The sequence below is a fragment of the Coenobita brevimanus genome, chromosome 73 (assembly GCF_032717465.1).
Source record: "Coenobita brevimanus isolate Jiangsu-jjx chromosome 73, ASM3271746v2, whole genome shotgun sequence".
Classification (NCBI taxonomy): Eukaryota; Metazoa; Arthropoda; class Malacostraca; order Decapoda; family Coenobitidae; genus Coenobita; species Coenobita brevimanus.
In genome coordinates, this window is record NC_137026.1 from 29,490,669 (window position 1) to 29,513,630 (window position 22,962).

Genomic DNA, 22,962 nt, shown 5'->3' on the forward strand with positions numbered 1-22,962 from the left:
CCCCCCCCCCCCACTGCTCTGGTTCCTATTATAGTCCATGTTTTAAGTGAGGTTAAGAGTTGGGATGGTGATGATGATGATGATTCTGGTTTATATAACTCTTTATTTTCATTCCTATAAGTAATATGTGTATTATTCATTTCTTTGGACCCCTGGTAGGTATCTGCACTTCTCATAAGATCACAAAATATACATGCCAGCCCAGCAGTGAGATAGAGTGAAGTTCATTGTGGAATTCTGTGTAGAGGTAAGGACCATATTGTGCATCAGTTATGTATCATCATTACCTTGTGTCCTTTCATTGCAAGACAAAGACATGACACATTAGTCTCTTCCATGCCAGTGTAGCAGATTTACCGGCTCAAGTAGAGCCATGACCAAAAGTTCACTGGCAGCTCTCCACTTGTTGTGTCAGTGAAAGGTGTTACATGAATTATTTTTATGTGAAAGCATTATGAAGGAGAGTAAGAAGAAAGTGGATGAAGAGTTTGGGAGGAATCTGAGTGTGAAATGGAGGGAGAGTAAGAAATTGTTTTGGAAGGAGGTAAAGAAAGTAAGGCAGTGTGAAAGGGGAAATAGTAGGGGAGTGAAAGATAGGAATAATAGATTGTTGATGGAGAAGAGAGAGAAATTGAGGAGATGGAAGGAGCACTTTGAGGATTTGTTGAATGTAGAGAGTGAGAGCAGTGTGAGTATAAATGGTTGGGGAATGGCTGGGAGAAGAAGAGATGAGAGGAGGGAGGAACAGATCAGTAGGTCGGAAGTAGTGGAAGCGATGAAGAAGATTAAGCTGGGAAAGGCCCCAGGAATTGATGGATTGTGTGGTGAAATGCTTAGGTATGGGGGTGAGATTATTGTGGAGTGGATATGGAAGTTATGTAGATTGGCTTGGGAAGAGGGAAGGGTTCCAGAGGACTGGAAATCAGGTATAATTGTTCCTCTGTACAAAGGAAAAGGAGAGAGAGAAGTATGTGGTAACCATAGGGGTATTTGCCTTCTTAGTGTGACTGGTAAAATATATGGTAGAATACTCATTGATAGGGTTAGGCATATGACAGAGGAGCTAGTTGGAGAAGAACAAGGGGGATTTAGGAAGGGAAAAGGGTGTGTAGATCAGATATTTGTTCTAAGATGTTTAGTGGAGAAGTATCTAGAGAAGGGAAGGAAAGTGTATGCTGCCTTCATGGACTTGGAGAAAGCTTATGACAGAATAGATAGGCAAGGTATGTGGAAGGTATTAAGAATATATGGAGTGGAGGGGAAGTTGTTGAGTGCTGTGAAGAGTATGTACGAGGGAGATAGGGCTACGGTGCGAGTGGATGGTGAGCTGAGTGAGTTCTTTGACCTCAGTGTGGGACTGAAACAGGGGTGTGTGATGTCTCCATGGCTGTTTAATATATATATATGGATGGGGTTGTAAAGGAGATGCAAGGTAGGGCAGTGGATGTGGGGCTGGCCCTAATGAATGAGGGTGAGATTTGGAAGCTTCCGGTGTTGCTGTTTGCTGATGATACAGTATTGTTGAGTGAAGATGAATGGGAGTTGCAAGGTTTGGTGAATGAATTTGGGACAGTGTGTAGGAGGAGGAAGCTGAAAGTTAATGTAAACAAAAGTAAAGTTATGGTGTTTGAGAGGAATGAAGTCACAGAGTGTGCAGTGAGGTTGGATGGTGAGGATATGGAGAATGTGAGTGCATTCAAGTACTTGGGTAGTGTGATGAGTAAGGATGGAACTTTGGGGGATGAAGTACGTGAAAGGGTATAGCAGGGAAGAAAGGTTGTTGGTACACTGAAAGCAATGATGAGAAATAGGGAGGTGAGTATGGAAGTTAAGAAGTCACTGCATGATGGTATTGTGATCCCTACCCTGACGTATGGAAGCGAGGCGTGGACCTTGCAAGAGGGGAACAAGCCAAGAGTGAGAGCAGTGGAAATGAGTTACTTGAGAGGAGCATGTGGAGTGACGTGGAGGGACAGGTTGACGAATGAAGAAGTGAAGGAACGTTGTGGGGTAGATGTGGATGTGGTTGAAAAGATTAGGAGAAATACACTGAGGTGGTTTGGACATGTGGAGAGCATGGAGAATGAAAGACTGACTAAGAGGGTGTATGTAGGTGAGGTAGAGGGAGGGAGAGGGAGGGGTAGACCGAGGATGAGGTGGAGGGATGGAGTTGAGAGGTATATGAGGGAGGGGGGGGTGAGTTTGGGGGAGGGTAGTCAAATGGTGGGTGACAGAGTGACTTGGAGGCGTTTTGTCTGCGGCCACCCTTTGCGGGATTAGGGCGTCGGGCTATAGATAGATAGATAGATTATGAAGCAAACAACAAAAGAGTATGAGAAACAAGAATACTCAGTTGTTTGGGGAGGAGTGAGAAATGTGAAAGTCAGGAAGCAGTATCGGTGGAGGACTGTTGGCAAACTTTTGCTCGTAGCTGTATAAGGTTCTGTGTTGCCTTGTCTTCCCGTGACATAATCGGTTGGCCATCATGCTGCCTCATTTATTCATTGGCTATCCCATGTATTTAATGAAAGAAATGATCTCACCAGGATTTCTGCTCTTTAGGACCTTTAGTATCAGGATTTTTTTTTTTTTTTTTTTTTTTTTTAATAGATTGACTCTATCGGATACGTTTGTGTGAAGCTACAGAATGTGATTAATGTTCTTGGTGTATCACATAGAGCCAGGATTCCGGGGGTTTGAATAATGAGTGAATGGAGGCATGGCCCATTGGACTGGGAAAACTTAAGCTGTCTGGACGTGCTACTCCCTTTCCTGCCCTAGGGTGGTAAAGGAGGTTTGGATGATGATGATGATAGTCAACCATAAACTAATACTGTTATTCAGAAGGCAGAATCCTGTTACTATGGGTATCAGAATTAGAATGGAAAAATTACCCTATAATCAGAACAGAACTGAGATTGTCTGCATCTTATTTGATTCTTGTGTCACCAAATAAACCTATGGATACCGGTAGCACTTCATACACTTATTTCCAAATTGTTTTGTAAATTACACTCTTTCCATTGATGCTAACAAAGGGAATATCATTTTTGTTATGAATGGTGTGGGGAACTGTTGACAGTTGAGTGTTAACAGTGTTTGATCACGAACTTTGGCTTGAAGTTGGTGTTGTGAGAGCCGTAAGCATGTCGGGTAAAATCTCTTCATAAGTCCAGTCTCTTTTGAACTTTTTAATTATTGTGGCACTGAAAGTGAATGACTTTCATTGCCACAAACCATAACTTAAATGTAGGATTTGTGAAGCGCAGATGTCATTGTGGGTTGTTGAGATGGGTCACTTTACATGTAGATATTTTTCTTCTTTCTTTCTTTGTTTTTTCCCTCAGTGACTTTGAGTATTGTGGTGATGGAGAGAAAATATATTACAAGCTTCCATATATTTCTGAGATTCACAGTGAATGATCTAGAAGCTAAACACCAGAATACTGTATAATGAATGAGCAAAGGTAGTATGGGTATCTAATGGAAGAGAGTTGCGGGAAACAGGTATCTTCATGCAGGGGCACTGACATAGCCAGGCGTCACCTCTCCCTGGTGATGTAAACACCCCTCAGCTCCCTCCCTGCTCTCCAAAAGGTGTATGGTGAACTGCAGGAGGGGGACAACTTCAGCCTCCAGTCCACTGGGTTCACTTTCAGGTAGACTTGGGGTTACAACTGTTACTGCTATTACTACTACTACAAACCTGATCTTTTGTATCGTGTCACTTTTAAAGGCTCCATCATGCTTGCATGTGTCATCCTTGGTCATCTAATGGCAGCTCTCCACACTGCTCATATCTCTGGCAGCCTCCCTATTCAGTCCCTTAGCCCTGAGGTCACAGTCTGTGACCTTGTCCCAGGTCTTTTTTGGTCTGCCTCTTTCAGCCTAACCCCAGACATTCACACTTCTCACCTTCTGCACACAGCTGTCATCCTCTGTCCTGTCAGCATACCCAGACCATCTCAATATATCCCTCATCATCACAACACCAGTATGCTCAGGTCCCATCCTTCCTCTCAACTCTTCAGTCACAATCCTAGACCCCCTAGGCCTCGAATTCACATCCATCAGATCACTGTCATTTCTGTATGTTGGACTCTGTGAATATCCCCTTCCTTTACTGCCCAAGTCGACTACCGTGTAGCATTACACTTCTAACATGCCACGTACAAAGATCTTGCAGCATGGAAGGGGAGCCCTCTCATTGTTAGGAGAGGTAACAGCTCCCTGAACTTCCTTCAACCTCTTCTTACCCTAGACCCACCTCCAGCATATAACATGTTCCCCAAATTTTTAAAAATCTTTTACATACTCAAAATCAATCTAGCAAAATCAGTCTTTTCGCACCTAACTATCTCTACATGTCCTCCCAAACACACGGCACACATGAAATCAGCATTATTTTGCAGCCTGCCTCTAATACCACAACATCTCTTATGCACCGACTTATCACACATAATGCACAGTTACTTCCCACGCCCTTGTAGCAAACCACACATGTCCACACTCCCTGTGCTTTGACAGTACAATACCGCCACCAGCTCTATGTATCACCGCTTTTGTTTTATCTGCATTTACACTCAAACCATTGGGTCCCGTTGTCCTTCCACTTCCTAAATCTTTCCTTCACCTCCCTTTCCTTCTCTGCAGTCAACACCAAGTGATCACTATACATCTTCCATGGGAGTCCAAATCTTAAGTCAAGTGAAAGCTTCAAGCATCATAGCAAACAATAAGGGGTTCAAGACTGACCCCTGATGCACGCCAGCATTCATGGAAAACTCATCACTCAAATCTCCTTTCACTCTCACCTGGGTGCAAATACCCATATACATGACCATAACCACTCTAACCAGCCACTCCTCAGTCCCAAGCATTCTTGTTGCCCACTTCATTATCTCCCAAGAAACTTTGTCAGAGGTCTTCTCCAAATCATTAAACACAAAGTAGGATTACCGTTTCTCTCCTACATATTTTTCCTGAAACAGTTGAACCTTGAATATGGCATCAATGGTCCCTTTGCCTTTCATAAACACAAACTTCATCTCATCAATATTCTCTTTTTCCTTATTCATACCTTGTATGACTTTCTTCTCTACCTTCATTGTCTGGTCCACAAATTTTATGCCTCTATAATTTCATAATTATTTCCAGGACATCACCTTTCCCCTCATGCACATTTACAATTACATTCTCCAGCTACAGTAATCATTTGGGACAACACTAGCTATCTATCTATCTATCTATTGCCAGACACCTCAGTGCCACAAAGGGTGGCCACAAACACATGGCCTCCATGTCGTCCTGTCCCTCATCATTTCATTGCCCTGCTCCCAGTTCCCACCCCCCTCTCATATACCTCTTCACTCCATCCTTCCATCTCATCCTTGGCCTCCCCCTCCCTCTCCCCCCCTCCACCTCACTCACATACACTCTCCTCGTCAGTCTGTCACTCTCCATTCTCTCCACATGGCCAAACCACCTCAGTGTATTTCTCTTGACGCATCCTATCACATCCACATCCACACCACAATGCTTCTTCACTTCTTCATCTGTCAGTGTGGGACAACACACTAATATATAATTGAATTTATGAAATTGGTAACTAAACCCACTCCTATATCTCCTGAGACCTTCAGCCTTTCAGCAGTCAACCCAGACACACCTGCCACCTTCCCCAGCTACAGTCCTTCTTATTACCCTGCTCACATTAATGATATCAATCAAAGGCCAGTGGCCAAACACTAAATTCATTGACTCCAGACCTTCCCTGTTCCAGTCAAACTCCTCATTCAGCAACCAATTATAATGTTTCCTCCAGGCATCTTTAATATCCTCACTGTCTGCCAATATCTTTCCTTCATCATTCATCACACTGCTCACCTGTGGTGTTCTGTACCTGAATACCCTGTCTGTCTGATTTGCCACCTTAAATACCACATTCCTCCTTTCAGCACTGTTGAAGTTAGCCAGTGAAAATCTGTGAGACTCAGATTTTGCCTTTCATACCTTTCTAGCCCTATGCCTGGCAACCAAGTATTCCTCTTTGTTTCCACCCTTTTTCCATTCCTGGAAAATTCTTTTCTCCTTAACAGGCATCTACACCCTCATCATCATCCATCCATCCATCACCTAACCCAGTGTTGCCCCATGAGGAGCGTAGGAGCCTGGGGCCAGGCAAGTTGGTCCTGACATTTAATATGAGTGACCAGCCTCACTCATCCCTGAGTGGCATTGCATGAGCAGTAAACCCCAGCCACCCCTTGGATATAAACCTGCACAGGCTCAGTCCAATTGGAGCACCTTAATTGCCCACTAAACCACCAGGTTCCAGAATTTGGTTACAGTACATGGTTACCACCCAGTGTAGTAAATTGTTTCCTGGTGCACAGGAAACCATTTGGCCTGTCACTCAGTGTAGAGTCACTCATAGACAGAAAGAAGAGGAAAGAATGAAGGAAAGAATGACAGAAGAGGAGGGATGGAAAGAAGTAAGGAAGAGAGGAAAGGGCAGGCATCCAAGAGCAGCCCTATATCGAGTGAGGATGATGAACATCCCCCGTTCCACCGAGTTATCTTGTATCTTGGAGGGCCTCTTCTCCATCCACACACCGAATCAGTAACTCTCAAGAGACTGTTCTTGAGAGCTTTGTATTGCTCATTAACACTTTTGTCAACAGCTCCCTGTTCAGCCGTCATTCTACCCATCTCACTGTAGAAGGCATCCCTTACGGCTTGTTTTTTCAACTTCCTTGAGTAGGTCCTCTTCTTCACCCACTCCTTCAGCTCCATGTCATGTATCAGTAATTTGTGTTGCTGCGCACACACTTCACTCTTTTAACTTTAACATCCTTCACCAACATCCTGTCAACCCTTCCAGCCAGGAAATAGTCATTCAGGCTACTGTTACCCACTCATATGTAATCATCATATTTTTCTTTCCTAGAATGCATGTTGCATGCAGTCATGTTCATTGCCCCCCCAGATTCAAGTATCCTCTCCCATTCCACATTCCTTGTACCATATGCACATTCCTTTTCATCACTTCATACCCTTGAGCTGCTTCATCCAAATAACCTTTTAAATCCCCACCTAAAACTACAACCCCATCATCCCCCATACCACCAACCACACATGTCATGTCATCCCAGAATCTGTCTTTTTCTTCATCATCCAAGCCACCCCATGGACAATATACTGATGAAACTGAAATTGTGTGCTTACCAACAATATTTTCACAGCTATAATCCTTTCATTTACTCTCATTACATTCATGACAACATGGAATGTAAGAGGTGGGAATGATGAGGTGAAAGAGAAAGAGATTGTCCAGATGGGAGTATGGATGGGGTATATGTGCAGGAGTCGGTGAGAATGAGAGGGCAAAAGAGGGAGTATATATAGCTGTGATTAAAAGATGGAAGAAGAGCATAAGACAGTATGGATCACTTGGGTCAAGGATTGTGTGGGTAAGGTTGAAAGTTGGAATACAAATGTGGGCGATTGTGTGTGTGTAAGCGCCAACGCAAGAGCGTGCTAGCTGAGTGAGAGAAGAGTTCTGGACAAATGTGGAAGTGTGCATGGAAAAGTTTGGAAGGAACGAGAGAGTCTTTTTGATCGGTGATATGAATGGTAAAGTAGGGAATGTGAAGGTGGATGGAATAGTTGGTTAGTGGGGTGTGCCTGCTGAGATAGATGTGAATGGCAGTGCGTTAGTGGACATTTGTGCTGGGAGGGGGTTGGTGATAGCCAATACCCTCCTCAGGCATAAAAATATCCACAGGTATACATGGCGAGTGATGAGAAGGGTGGGTGGTGAACTGAATGAAAGGAAGGCAATGATTGATTATGTGTGTGTGGATGAAAGGATGCGAAGATGTGTAATGGATGCAAGAGCTTACAGAGGTTGGGGGAGTGGATTTTCTGACCACTGCTTCATGGTGGCCAGAATTAGGATCCAAGTAAGATGGAGAAATAGAAGGGAAAGACGAGAGGAAGGAGTAGTTGCAAGGAGAGTGGAAAGGTTACAAGAGGATGAGAAAAAGACAGAGTATAAGAGAGAAGTGGAGGAACGATTGGGCAAATATGAATTGGAGCAGATGGGGGACGTCGAAGGTGTGTGCAGGATATTTACAGAAGAAATATGTGCAGCATGTGATGTGATGTGTAGGAGGAAGAGAAGACGGAGGGGGATGCAAGGAACAGCGTGGTGGAATGAAGAGGTGAGACAGGCTGTGGCATAAAAGAAGAAAGTATACAATGATTGGATGAGAAATAGGGGCGTGAAAGAAGGTGAGAGGCGGAAGTAAGAGTTATATATAGAAAGAAAGAGAGAGGTGAAAAGATTAGTAAGAGAGAGTAAGAAGAGAGTGGATGAGGAATTTCGAAGGAATTTAAGTGTAAAGTGGAGGGACTTTAAGAAAATGTTCTGGAAAGTGGTGGAGAGAGCAAGACAGGGTGGAAGTGAGGTTAGCAGGGGAGTGAAAGATAAAAATGGTAGATTACTAGTGGAGAAGGGAGAAAAAGTGAGCAGATGGAGAGAACACTTTAAGGAATTGTTGAACATAGAGGATGGAAGTAATGCGAGTATAAGTGGCTGGGGAATGGCTGGGAGAAGGAGGGAGGTGAGAAGGCAGGAAGAAATCAGTAGGATAGAAGTTGTGGAAGCAATGAAGAAAGTTAAATTGGGGAAAGCCCCAGGAATCGATGGAGTGTGTGATGAAATGCTGAAACATGGGGGAGAGATAGTAGTAGAATGGATGTGGAAGATGTGCAGATTGGCCTGGGAGGAAGGTATAATTATTCCCTTGTACAAAGGAAAAGGGGAAAAAGAAGTGTGTGGTTATCATAGGGGCATTTGTCTTCTTAGTATAATAGGAAAAGTGTATGGTAGGATACTTATTGACAGAGTTAGGGAAAGAACAGAGGAATTAGTTGGAGAAGAACAGGGAGGCTTTAGGAAAGGAAGAGGTTGTGTAGATCAGATGTTCAGTCTTAGATCTTTAGTGGAAAAGTTTCTAGAGAAGGGAAAGAAGTTGTATGCGGCTTTCATGGATTTGGAGAAAGCATATGACAGGGTGGATAGACAAGGATTGTGGAAAGTATTAAGAATATATGGAGTAGATGGGAAGTTGTTGAATGCTGCGAAGAGTATGTATGATGGTGCGAAGGCTGCAGTGCGTGTGGATGGTGAACTGAGTGAATTTTTCTCTTAGAAGGTTGGGTTGAAACAGGGATGTGTTATGTCTCCATGGTTGTTCAGTCTGTACATGGATGGGGTAATAAAAGAGGTACAAGGTAGGGTAGTGGATGTTGGAGTGGCCCTGGTGAGAGAGGATAGTGTTTGGAAACTCCCTGTACTGTTGTTTGCAGATGATACTGTGTTGTTGAGTGAAGACGAAGGGGAGCTGCAAGGCTTGGTGGATGGGTTTGGGAGAGTGTGTAAGAAATGGAATCTAAAGGTGAATGTAGGGAAGAGTAAAGTGATGGTCTTTGAGAGAGGTGAAGTCAGTGAATGTACAGCGAGGTTGGATGGCGAGGAATTGGAAAATGTGAGTACGTTTAAGTACTTGGGTAGTGTGATGAGTAAGGATGGAGGTTTGGAGGGTGACGTGCTTGAAAGGGTACAGCTGGGAAGAGACGTTGCTGGTTCCTTGAAAGTAGTGATAAGAAACAGGGAAGTGAGCATGGAAGTGAAAAAGTTACTACATGACAGTATTGTGATAGCAACTCTAACGTATGGAAGTGAAGCTTGGACGTTGTTGGAAGGACACAAGTCAAGAGTGAGAGCAGTGGAAATGAGTTATTTAAGAGGAGCCTGTAGAGTCACATGGAGAGACAGGCTAACGAATGAGGATATAAAGGAGCGTTGTGGTGTGGATGTGGATGTGATTGGAAGCGTTATGAGGAACACACTGAGGTTGTTTGGCCATGTGGAGAGGATGGAGGGTGAAAGACTGACGAAGAGAGTGTATATGAGTGAGGTGGAGGGGGTGAAGAGGGAGGGGGAGGCCGAGGATGAGATGGAGGGATGGGGTGAAGATGTATATGAGAGAGGGGGGTGTGAGTCGGGAGCAGCGCAGTGAAATGGCGGGGGACAGGGTGACGTGGAGGCGATTTGTTTGTGGCCACCCCAAACGGGATTGAGGTGTCTTGCAATAGATAGATAGATAGATAGACATACATTACACAATCCACCCATTCTCCTCACCCAGCACTCCCACACCACGTTGTCCATCCACACTTCCTTGCCAACATAGCTAATACTTACAGTCCTTTCCTGCAACCATCCTGGCTGACCCTCCTCTGGACCTGACCTCCTGTAGGCAAAAGACATCCATCCGCCTTCTGCTCAGAGTCTTTTCTACTTCCCCTGTGCTGCCCTTCAGACTACCAACAGTGCCACTCTGAACCCCTTAGGTGATGTGATATTCTCAGACTTGCTTTTAATGTTTGTGCTTTTCACTTTAGTCATAAGTCAAGTAAACTCTGGAAATCTTCATACATTATAGGTTAGCCTTTGTAATTATTTTTTTCATGGTAACTATCAGATGTATGTGTGTCTCTACCTAAAGTCTACGTTTTTAAGTAACCTGAATTCTGAACCAAGCTTCTCGGCTTATTTAACAAAACATCTCTAGATCAGTTCTGGCCATGAGTTAAATACATCTTAAGGTAGCATGTCATTTTCTGAGAATGAAGGTTGGAGAGCTGAATTTGTTTATGATTTTGAATAAGCTGTGTTGAAAGTTGCCCCCCATATTGTTGAAATATAACATGTAAAAGATCAAAATATTGGCCTTCACATTAAGTGTCCAGTTATCACATTTTACAATCAATCACCATATCTGTATGAAAGCATTGGTGATGGACCCTCATTAACGCATGTTACATAACGAACGTTTTAGCTGCCAAAGGACGGTATGTGTCACCTTGTATGACCGAGTATCTGAGGTCTGAGTATTGGTTTTAATGATCAGAGTAAATAGACCAGCTTACTGAAATCATATCATGCAGTACAACAGTGCATGTAAATACGTACAGTATGGTGTGGGAGCCCTTGTATTGACTTGTATTTGTTTGTTGCAAATACATCAGTTTGTGGTTTGATTCTCTCTCTCTCTCTCTCTCTCTCTCTCTCTCCCTTATCTGAAAGTGGAGTTTCTCATTACATGAAAATTTTCAGAACTTCACTGACTGTCATTTACAAAGTATGGAAACAACTCCTTTGAATAACCTCATCCTGACTTTGTGCAGTATTTGTTTATCGATATCTTTTTACTGACCATTTGTTTTAATTAAAGCTGTCCTTAGACATCATATTAAGTGCTGTACCTGAACACTGAGTACAGTACCCTCGCGTCCAACATGGTAATATTGTCAGGCATGGGTCCTGTGTTGGACCAAAAACGTGTTGGACAAACAACAGAGCTTATGGGGAAAAATGAATTATGTCAGCAACCCTAGGAAAAGTCACCCTAAATACCTACCATATACCTATACATAAGTTGGTACTACTGTAATTATAATAAATGGTACTGTACTATGAATGATAACTAACCTTTTAGGATAGTGTTGGTGGGTTTGCTGGGAATGGAAGGTGGTATCCAGGGCTGTAGGTAGTCCTACTGGGTCCCCGGAGGATGGCTGCTGGCGTCACTAGCGGGTAGTGGCTGCTGCTCCTCCTCAACCTCCCTCATAAATCCTTTGAAATTCCTCTCCCCTCTCTCCCTCCCAATGATATCTAACTTGGTGGCCTGAGGGAGGTGCTGTGCTTCTTGGGGTTCTTAGGAGGCTTTCTAGGCATCATGAGCAGGGTAAAATGCAGTAGCAAGGGCAGAAAATGCAGCAAGAAAAAAGCTCCATCCAATGCAGATTATGCGACTGAATGGCGCTGTGGCGGGAGAAATTTAAACAAAACATCACGTGAGAGCAGAAGCGTTTTTATCTGGGCGACATCACGATCACGTCACGATAGCGGGTGGGGGAGGCTACTTGATCGGAAGTTTTGCTTGCCTGTCAGTGTCACGGGAACGTCCAGTATGACCATGTTGGACCGGGGGTAATCGTGCTAGAGGCGAACTCTGTGAATTTCGCCCACTTCTCAGAGCTCCATCCGTGTTATGCTAACGCACCGGTGTTACAGTAATTAAATCATATTAAATCGTACTAACTTTTTGCTCTCCCTGCTGGACGCGAATCATGCTGGGCAAACATGCGTTGGACGCGAGGGTACTGTATTTACTAGATATGGCCAGCAGTTAACAGTTTATATACAGTATTGTAATAAAAGGCAGGTATGTGTAGGCTAGGAATCACAGGTCAAACTCTGGTTGTGTAAATGTTCTTCAGTCCACTGGATTGAGTGTGGCATAAGGCCACCTGTTGAACTTTTGGTGATTTGTTCATTGCCACCCCCCTTCAGGACTTAGGTATGTAGCTAGATAGCTAACTTCATGATTTTTTTTTTTTAATACAGTAGTCAGGGTAATACTAATAAGTATTATTGGAATTAGGTAAGACCACTGGTGGTGAAGGTATTAAGTATAGTTATTATATATTGTACTTTCTTCCCATATTTAAAAAATTGTATACTGTATAATATATCCCTTCTCTTGATACCAAAAATTATATTCTCTATTCATCTTTCACAATGTAATCTCACATTCTGGGGACTGTCTTTGGCTATTGTTCAGTTCTGAAAAATTAGAGCAAAAATGCACTGATCATTTACCTTCTTTCAGTGAAGAGAAAGAAGCAGCTGAGGGAATCTTTTGTGATAATCCTTTGGTTACTAAAGAATTTTGCCCCATTCTTATTTTTCTTTTGGTGTTTTCATGAAATTATTCGAACTTTTGTTATAAGTACACATACACATGTTGTGTGTGTGTGTGTGTGTGTGTGTGCTGACAGTCACAATAGAGAGGGAGATAGTCAAATCTTTCATACAGAAAATTAGTAAGGCTAAATACAGTATAACCCTGCCAGTTCGAAAAGCCACTCCCAAGCTGAAAGAAGTCGTCTGAAGGTAGTCATATCCTGTCTTAATAACTTGGCCTAGATTTTTGTCTTTTTGCATAATACATCCATTCCATAGCACTTCATGACATGCATCATGTTCTAGTGTTTACTTGACCTTTAACGGTGTTATGCGGGGTGTTTTTAGTCCGACCTCTCGTCCTAAAAATGCCCACGACTGAGTGGGGTCCTCTTTCCGGACCGGAAGTAAAGCACCCACAAAGGAACAGGGCATAAAAACTCGGCAGTACATCTTAACACATCTATTGTCTTAGTTCAATACACATTACAATATAGGAACAGAGAGACACTGGATATGGTTTAGACAGGGTAACAGAGTTGACTTCCCAATACAAATGTACACACATACATCAAGGGCAGAGCATGGTGATATTCAGACATACACAGATTGTGAGTCACTAATACACAACACCAGTATTACAGTTTGGGCATAATTGTCATTTAATATTCTAGACCGGATGCACTAGGGGTGGAAAGGACAAAGGGTCAGGATGGTGAATGTTACTGTAAACTTGTCAGGGTGCAAGTCACGACACTCGGGATTGTCACTTAGCCGCAGCAACAGTTTCACTGGTTTCTGTCTATTCTCGCCGCACCACTAGTATAGACGCAATGTTTCTGATCGTTTTTATGCCCTTGCTTATTAATCCTTATTTTCTGCCTGGACATTCATATAACTGTGTGTCACTTATATTATTATTGTCTTCATTGTTTCACTGTCACTGTTCACTCCCGTCTCTGTGGTCAAGACATAAGAGAGGTGTTGAGTTCACTACTACGCCCTTGGTTCCTAGGCTAAACAGAGGTGGTGCCCGGGCATGGGAGGGGGCCCTACTGGGGAACCCTCCTGCAGGAGGCAGTGAACCACCCGCAGGGGCATCGTTGCCCGGGTCTTCTTCATCAGGGGGGTGCAGGGAGGCTCTCCCATTTGGGGGCCTGGACCTGATAGATGGCCCTCGTGCTGGGACCTTTTCGGTGGGGTGCAGGGAGGCCCTCCGGTCTGGGGGCCTCGACATGATAGGTGGCCCTCGGGGCTGGGGCCAAACAACTCCAAGAGATGGGCCTGCCGCCTCTTACTCTGGGCAGAGGGCCATGGGGGAGTGGGTCCCAGGCGGCCCTGCTCTGGGACCTGCTGGCTGGACTGGGGAGCCCGGGTGCTGCAGTCACCTATAGGGCGGGGCGCCGTCGGAGTAGACTGCGGCACCTCCTCTGTCGGGTGTCCGTCAGGGGCCGGGATCGTCCAGGGGTAGGCTACAGGGCCGGGACAGGACCACGCCACCACTCTTGGAACGGCAGCACCTCCAGGGAACCACACCTGGAGGGAGAGAGAAAAGGGCATCCCACGCAGCCGAGAGGTGGAGAGCCGGCCGCGCAAGGGACCTTCTCCTCCGGGAGAACCCCAGAAATCGCGGATGAAGGGCGTACAGTGGCCGCTTCTTCCCCCACACATACTGTGGCCGTTGTGGCGTCGCTGCTCCCAAAGGAGGAAGAGGCAGATGAGGGGCGTACAGTGGCTGCTCCCTCCGCAGCAAGTACAGTGGCCATTACTGCGGCCCTGCCTGCCCAGCGGGAAGTAACTGAAGGAGTACAGTAGCCGCTTCTTCCCCAGCACGTACAGTGGCCATTACCGCAGTGTTACTTCTGTAGGAGGAGGGGGAAGTGGATGAGGGGCATACAGTGGCCGCTCCATCCCCAACACGTACAGTGGCCGTTATCGCGGCTCCACTTCTCCTTCCATTGCCAGTCGGAGCGCGCTCAATAGCTAACGCCCTGAGGCCGTCTCCAGATGTGGCTGTAGCTGAAGGGCATACAGTGGCCGCTCCTTTCCCCACACGTACAGTGGCCGTTGTGGCGGCGCTACATGGGGAAACAACTGAGGGACGTACAGTGGCCGCTCCCTCCCTGGCACGTACAGTGGCCGGTACCGCGGTGTTGTTTAGGACTGAATCTGGAGCAGTCCCACCCCGAACCTGGTGAAGTCTGCTCCACCCCCAGGGTCGTGTCTTCCTCCTGCTTGGCTGCTGGGCCAGTTGGGCGGAAGAGGGACTTAGGACAGGGGAGCCCTGGTGACCTTCTTGCCCTGGGTCAGTCTCCCCATGATCTGGCCTGTCATGGTGTCCTGGGGTTGTGGTAAGGCTGCGGTTCAGCGGTAGGGTGGGGGGTGGCGGTGTGGTCGGTCCGGCAGCGGTGGAGGTGTGTATTTTACCACCTTCCGCGGTCGTCGAGAAGTCACGGCCCCGTGACTGGAGGTGGTATGTGCTGGTGGTGGACGTCTGGTGGGCCGGATTGATGTGTTGGAGGAGGATGGTCCAGTAGTAGGTGGTGGGGTTTGGCTTCTGGTGAGGGTTGAGGGCGAGTCAGAGCAATGAAGGTTGTGTGGTGTGGCGTAGGAGACGGAGGAGCTGGTGGGTTGCCTGTACCTGTATTCTGACGGCAGGGCGGTCGTGGGGGCGCCATAGTACTCGCTAAATCCTCATCTCTGGTGGTGGTGCTTGGTGCAGGGGCAGCGGCTGTATGCTGGCGAGGGAGGAGATCTTGGGCTTTTTATGGGGGAAGATTTGGTGGGAGGAGGGTTGTCCTTTGGGGAATTGGGAATTGGGAACTTTCCACCTTGCTTAATAGAGGGGGAGGGTGATGGGGGTGGTGTTGGGGGTATGGGTGGTATGTGTTGGGGAATGGGGGCAGTATGGGGAGTAGAGGGTGGTGTGGGGGTGTATCTAGATGGTGGGCAGGAGAGGCATCCTGATCTGGTGGTAGTTGTGGTGAGGGTGGGCGTTGGTGGTGAAGGTGGTTGGCCACGTGATGGTGTTGGAGTTTTACTATGGTTGGGGGCGGTCGTGGGTGGTGATGTGGTGTGTCGTGTGTAGTGAGAATGATCGGTGGGTAAGGGGGGGTAAGGAGTGGGTGTGTGGGTGGTGCATGCGACAGGTGGAGTGGGTGCACGTGGTGGGCTGGTGGGTGATGCGGTGGGCGGGGTGGTGCGTGGAGGGGTGTGGGAGGGGTGAGTGGTTGGTTGTGGTGGTGCGGCAGTGTTGGGTGTGGTTTGTGTCTGCTGATGGGATTTGGGTTGGGTGGTGGGCGCCGCGGGTGGTGATTGAGAGTGGTGTGGAGGAGACGGTGGGGTGAGCGTGGGAGAGTTATGGATGGTCAGTGGTGGCATATGGGCCTGATGGGGTCCCTCCTGTTGTTCTCAAGAGCTGTGCTTCTGTGCATACACCCTGCCTAGGCAAACTCTTTCGCCTTTGTCTGTCAACTTGTACCTTTCCTTCTTGCTGGAAGTTTGCTCTCATTCAGCCAGTCCCAAAGAAGGGTGACCACTCCCAACCCTCCAACTATCGTCCAATTGCTTTAACGTCCTGTATTTCAAAAGTTTTCGAGTCAATTCTCAATAGAAAAATTTTAAGGCATCTTTCCTATCACAACCTTCTTTCCGATCGTCAGTACGGGTTCCGTCAGGGACGTTCCACTGGCGATCTTCTCACCTACCTTTCAGACTCCTGGTCATCCTCCTTTCGGGACTTTGGCAAAAGCTTTGCCATTGCACTTGACATCTCAAAGGCTTTCGATCGAGTCTGGCATAAATCTTTAATTTCCAAACTGCCCTCCTACAGTTTCTATCCTTCTATCTGTGCCTTCATCACTAGCTTCCTTTCTGGTCGTTCTATAGCCGTTGTTGTAGATGGCCATCGTTCTTCTCCTAGATCTATCAACAGTAGTGTTCCTCAGGGCTCTGTCCTATCACCAACTCTCTTCCTTTTATTCATCAATGATCTTCTGAGCTGTACATCTAACCCTATCCACTCATACGCTGATGACTCCACCCTTCACCTTTCCATTCGGTTCTCGCAACGCCCATCTCAACAGTTACTTCAACAAATGAGGGATGAGGCCATGGCACACCTAATGTCTGACTTGGCTCGTATCTCTGACTGGGGTAAAAATAATATGGTTGTTTTTAATGCATCTAAGACTCAGGTCTTACACCTATCAACCCGACAAAATCTTCCACAGGTATACCCACTAATGTTTAATAATATTCAGCTTAATCCTGCATCATCCTTGAACATGCTTGGGGTTTCATTTACTCGGGACTTCTCTTGGAAAGATCATATTACATCTCTTGTAAAATCTGCTTCCAAGAGATTGGGTGTGCTAAGCCGACTCCGCTCTTTCTTTACCCCTGCACAATTGTTGACTCTATACAGGGGTTTTATCTGCCCCTGTGTGGAGTACAACTCTCATGTGTGGGGAGGCTCCCCACATACAGCTCTTCTCAAAAGGGTGGAGTCAAAGGCTTTTTGTCTCATTAAATCTCCTCCTCTTACTGACTCCCTTCAACCTCTGTCTCTTCGCCGCACTGTTGCATCTTTATCACTTTTCTATCGCTACTTTAATGGTCACTGCTCCTCTGAAGTGTCTGCTTGCATTCCTCCACCTTTACGACGGGCGCGTAGCACCCGTCTGGCAGCAAACTCTCATCCCTTTTCTGTCCAACTCTCTAATGCAAGAGTTAACCGTTACTCCCAGTCTTTCATTTATGCAACAGGTCAACTCTGGAACTGTCTCCCTCTGTCTATATTTCCTGCTGCCTATGATCTCTAGTCTTTCAAACACAGTGTGTCCAGGCATCTCAAAATGATCGAATCTTGAATTTGGCTCTCTATTGTATTGTGTTTTTCTCTTGGAGGGAACTGTTACTGCAGGCTCATGGCCTTTAGTTCCTTCTTCCTCGCATTAAAAAAAAAAAAAAAAAAAATATCCAAGAGAGGCGGCGGTGGGTCAAGGGTGGGCATGGGGGTTGGTGGTGTGACTGTGGGCGAGGTGGAGGTGGGGGGTGAAAAGGAGTAAGCGTAGGAATAGGGGCGGGGTAATTCTCAGAAGATGCTGAGGTGGGAGGTACGCGGCGGGAGGTGTGTGGCGCGTGGGTGAGTGTGGGGTCATTGTTGGAGGGTTGGAAGGGACGCACATGCCTGTTGCGGTATGTGCGTGTTTGTCCCTGGTGATCAATAGTGACCTGATAGGGGTTAGGGACTTTGATGATGGTGAAGGGACCGTCAAATCGTGGGGAGGTTTTAGTGAGAGTTGGCAGACGTGCCACGATGATGGAATCTCCTGGCTTGTAGGGGTTGGAGGGGATTGTGTCGGGTTGTAGGTCTTGTTGTGCTTGGAGGTGGTGGAGATGCCTTTTTAGGTGGTGTAGGGGGTTGGTGGTGGAGGGTAGGGTGGGGAGTTGGAGGTGTTGGCGGAGGGTAGGAGGAGTGGGGCTTCCCCGAAAACTCGCTCATGGGGGGTTATGCCGTCATCTCTGGGGCATGTGTTTAGACCCCACTGCACAATTTCGACGTGGGCCGGCCAATCATCGTTGCCCCGTTTGCACAATCCTGGTTCTTACCTGGTTTAGGAGGGATCTATGACTTCTCTCGCAGACACTATTTCCCTGTGGCCAGTATGGAGATGAGTGGGAAATATGATAAACAAATATTGTTGCGAGTTCCTCCCAGATCTTGCCCGTAAATTCTGGGGCGTTATCTGAATGAAGGGCTTGGAGGATTCCAAAGTAGGAGAAAACGTGGCGGGCTGAGGCATCGGCAAATGTGACGGCGTTGTGGTCTTTGGCGAGGCAGGCGATGATGAATTTTGAAGAAACATCAACGAAGGTGATGATGTATTTGTATCCCCCTTTAGGTGTGAGAGGGCCGACAACATCAACCGAGAGTAAATGCCATGGTTTTTGTGCAGCCAGTTTCCCTGATGGGCCAGGTGTGCGTGTGATGTCCTTGCCTAAGGCACAGGCGCAGCATGCTTGAATGATGTTTTTGGCAAAGGTGGAGGGGTTTGATGTTCAATATATGTCACTGAAAACTTGAAAAAGCTTCTTTGTGCCGAGGTGGATGCCGTTGTCAGCGCGAAGGTGTAACATGGCATTGTGTACGGTGGCAGGGTCGAGGATGATGTGGCCGTCTGGGTTGAATAGGTGATCGCCTTGTTGGTGTAGTTTGGCGAAGGTGTGGGGCAGGATCCAGGTGGGGCATTGTTTATCCCGCCACATTTGAATTAGGTCAGGTTTGGGGCGGATAGCATTGATGGGAAGGCGGGAAAGGGCGTCAGCATTGGTGTGTAATTTTCCGGGCCAATAGGATATCTCGAAATCGAATTCGTCTAAAGCCTCTCACCATCGAATGAGTTGGGCGTTGTTGGTGTTGGATTGGCATAGCCACTGGAGTGATTGGTGATCTTTGATGATGACTACATGGGTGCCAGAGATGTATGAACGGAAATAGTCTAGTGCCCAGATGATTCCGAGGCACTCGCGCTTGGTGGCAGCGTAATTCCGTTCAGCTTGATTGAGGATGCGGCTGGCGCAGGCAATGATGTGTTCACGCCCATCCTGCACCTGAGCAAGAACAGCCCCTGTGGCAATAAGGGAGACGTCGGTGTAAAGACAGAAAGGGAGGTTGTAGTCTGGGAAGGCTACAATGGGGGTCGAGATGAGCTTTGATTTGAGGTTGTTGAATGCTGCTTTTCTTGCTTCTGTCCACACAAACGGTTCGCCCTTCTTTGTTAGGTCGTGTAGTGGTTTGGCGATATCGGCGAAGCCTCTGACAAAACGCCGGTGGTATGAGGTTAGGCCTAGGAAGGCACAAGTTTCGTGGACATCCTTGGGTAGAGGGAGGTCGGCTATGGGGCGGAGTTTGTCGGGATCAGGTGCGATGCCCTCGGCTCCAATCACATGTCCTAAGAAGGAGACGGATCGCTCAGCTAGGACGCATTTGGAGGGTTTGAGTTTAAGTCCAGCTTGGCGTATGCGTAAGAAGACTTGTTTGAGGCGGTGGAGGTGGTCGGCCCAGGTACAGCTGAATACTATGACGTCGTCGAGATACGCCAGGCAGATTTCCCAGGTCAGACCGCTTAGGACGGATTCCATGAGACGGAAGAATGTAGCTGGGGCATTGCAGAGTCGGAAGGGGAGGACATTAAACTCATAGAGTTTGCCGTTTGGGGTTGGGAAATATGTCTTTTGTTTGTCTTCTGGATGAACGGGGACTTGCCAGTAGCCTGATTGTAGGTCTAGGGTGGAAAACCATGATGAGCCATGTAAAGTGTCGAGGGAATCGTTGATTCTTGGTAGAGGTGTGGCGTCCTTGGGGTGACATCGTTGAGTTTGCAGTAATCCACACAGAACCGCATGGTGCCGTCTTTTTTTCTAATCAGCACGATGAGGGAGGACCACGGGCTGGTGGAGTTGGAAATAACTCAGGCATTGAGCATGTTCTGGACCTGCCGGTCTTCCTCTGCGCGTTGTTTGGGGTTTTTGCGGCGTGATGGTTGGCGGATGGGTGGTCCAGTTGTGAGGATTTCGTGGTTGAGGTAGGTAGTGTGGCCGATGTCTGCTGGGCCAGATGAGAAAAGGTCTTGAAAGTCCAGGAGTAACTGTCGGAGGCTGTTAGTTTGGGAGGTGGATAGGTGTGAAGGTAGAGTAGGTAGAGTGGGATGGTTGGAGGGTGGTGTTTCACAGGGCTCGGCTTCTTCCATGTCGCCTACGATCAACCCTCGTGGTAGGGTAAGTGGTGTGGCGGCGAGAGTTCGCGATACAGATAGCTCGGGTATGGGGAGGGAGGAAAGTTGGGGTCACTAAACATGACAACAGGGATGCGGTTGGTAGGGCTGGGGAGAAGAGGACGGAGGTACCGGAGGGTCTGTTTAGTTCTAACCAAGCCTTGTGGTGGGGTGGAATGGTGATAGCGGAGGCGATAATGGCGGGGAAGGCTGGAGGGGAAAGTGGTATAGGTGGGGGGGAGTATGAGGGGTGTGGGTCAGGAAACGAGGTGTTGGGTGATAGGGAAGTTGGGTTGCATGTGCAGATGGGTTGGGGTGGACGACTGTCAGGTCGTGGTGGTGTGTATGTGTTGCGTGAATGGTTAGTTAGTTTTTTTTTTTTGTCTTGGGGGATGTTGGGGGATGGACAGAAGTGGAAGCGGCGCTGGTAACAATCGATGGTGGTGTGTAGCTTTTGTAGGAGGTCCAGCCCCAGGTACCTGTCGTATGCATGGCAGGTGGAGTCGAAGATGATGAAGGGATGTCTAGTGGAAGCTTGTTGGTGGGTTTTAGTCTGCAGGGCCTGTGTTTCTCCATGGATAGGCAGGGGGCCAAAGGCGGAACTGTGGCGGGAGTAAAAGTGTGAGTACAGGGATGACCTGGCAGCTCCCGTGTCCACCAGTAGCCTTGCCTTGACCCCGTTCAGGCGTATTTTGTCGTAGGCTGTGGGTCTGTACTTGTGTGAAGTGGCCCCTGCCACCATGGGGAGGTGGGGGGGCGGACCTAAAAATCCATCTGCTGAGTGTTGTCTTCTTCGCTGGGCTCCTCATCGCCTGGCTCCGGGTATATTATGGGGTGGAGCGTCGTCTTGTGGGACGTCGTCCTCCAGGGAGGATACCTTTCGGCTCCCTTGTGTGAGGGACCTGCGTTGATTAGCCTTGAGCTGCTCTTTGATGTCGTGCAGGAGGCAGGTGCAACTACAGGCTGTAAATTCCCAGGGGTTGATTGAAATCAGATTGAAATTGTCCCTGGGGTTAGGGCATTTTTTCTGGGGGTGGGCTCTGGGAACAGTGCTCGATGGCTCCGTAGTAGGTTTTGTGGGGGGCGTCCTTGTCTTGGGTGTTGGGGCCTTAGTTGTAGGGAACTTGCTCACAGCGTGGATAGGCTGTGGCATGGGGCGGGCGGCGAGGAGGCATCGGACGAGTTGTAAGTCACGATTCATGTTGCCTGAGGGATCTATGAAGTGCTCCTTAACTGTTCTTGGGAGGATTCTCAGCAGGGTGTTGAAGGTATGTTGATCCCGAGTGGCTGTGGTTGCTTCGAGATAGGCAGCGGTGACGAGGCACCGTGCCTGGACGAAAGTGTCGTCTAGGTTACCGTCGTAGGTGAGGGCGTCGAGTTGTAAGAGGGCAACAACTCTGCCCAGGGAAGGCGTGACAGCCTGTTTCACGATGTGTGAAAATTGGTCCCATGTCAATTCAGGGATGATTTTTGGGACGATTTTTGTAGCGACAGTGGCAATTATTTTGCCCAGGTTGGGTAGTGTGACTGCTATTTTCTCTCTGTCAGTGTCAAACCCAATATCTAAGAGACGTTTTACCATATCCAAGTAGACGTCAATGTCTTATTGCTTAAGGTTGAACCTTGGCAATTGGATGTGAGGTTTGGCTGCCATCGTGCAAGTTTCCCTATTTTAGTTCCCTCATGCTTTATTCGGATCCAGAACCACCACTTGCCACCAGTGTTATGCGGGGTGTTTTTAGTCCGACCTCTCATCCTAAAAACGCCCACGACTGAGCGGGGTCCTCTTTCCGGACCGTAAGTAAAGCACCCACAAAGGAACAGGGCATAAAAACTCGGCAGTACACCTTAACACATCTATTGTCTTAGTTCAATACACCTTACAATATAGGAACAGAGAGACACTGGATATGGTTTAGACAGGGTAACAGAGTTGACTTCATGATACAAACATACACACATACATCAAGGGCAGAGCATGGTGATATTCAGACATACACAAATTGTGAGTCAGTAATACACAACACCAGTATTACAGTTTGGGCATAATTGTCATTTAATATTTTAGACCGGATGCACTAGGGATGGAAAGGACATAGGGTCAGGATGGTGAATGTTACTATAAACTTTTCAGGGTGCGAGTTGCGACACTCGGGATTGTCACTCAGCCGCAGCGACAGTTTCACTGGTTTCTGTCTATTCTCGCCGCACCACTAGTATAGACCCAATGTTTCTGATCATCTTTATGCCCGTGCTTATTAATTCTTATTTTCTGCCTGGACATTCATATAACTGTGTGTCATATTATTATTGTCTTCACTGTTTCACTGTCACTGTTCACTCCCGTCTCTGTGGTTAAGACAT

At 47.2% G+C, this 22,962-nt stretch overlaps 1 protein-coding gene across 1 annotated transcript in view; it reads left to right on the forward strand.

Moving 5' to 3' along the window:
• The window catches only part of LOC145407513 (electron transfer flavoprotein beta subunit lysine methyltransferase-like), a 108,433-nt gene extending 108,213 nt beyond the window's left edge, over positions 1-220 (forward strand). The window contains exon 8 of the mRNA XM_080278437.1: positions 160-220. Within this exon, the coding sequence (XP_080134563.1) occupies positions 160-178 (19 nt within the window). The 3' untranslated portion in view covers positions 179-220. The remainder of the gene's footprint in view (positions 1-159) is intronic.
• Positions 221-22,962: the final 22,742 nt, after the last annotated feature.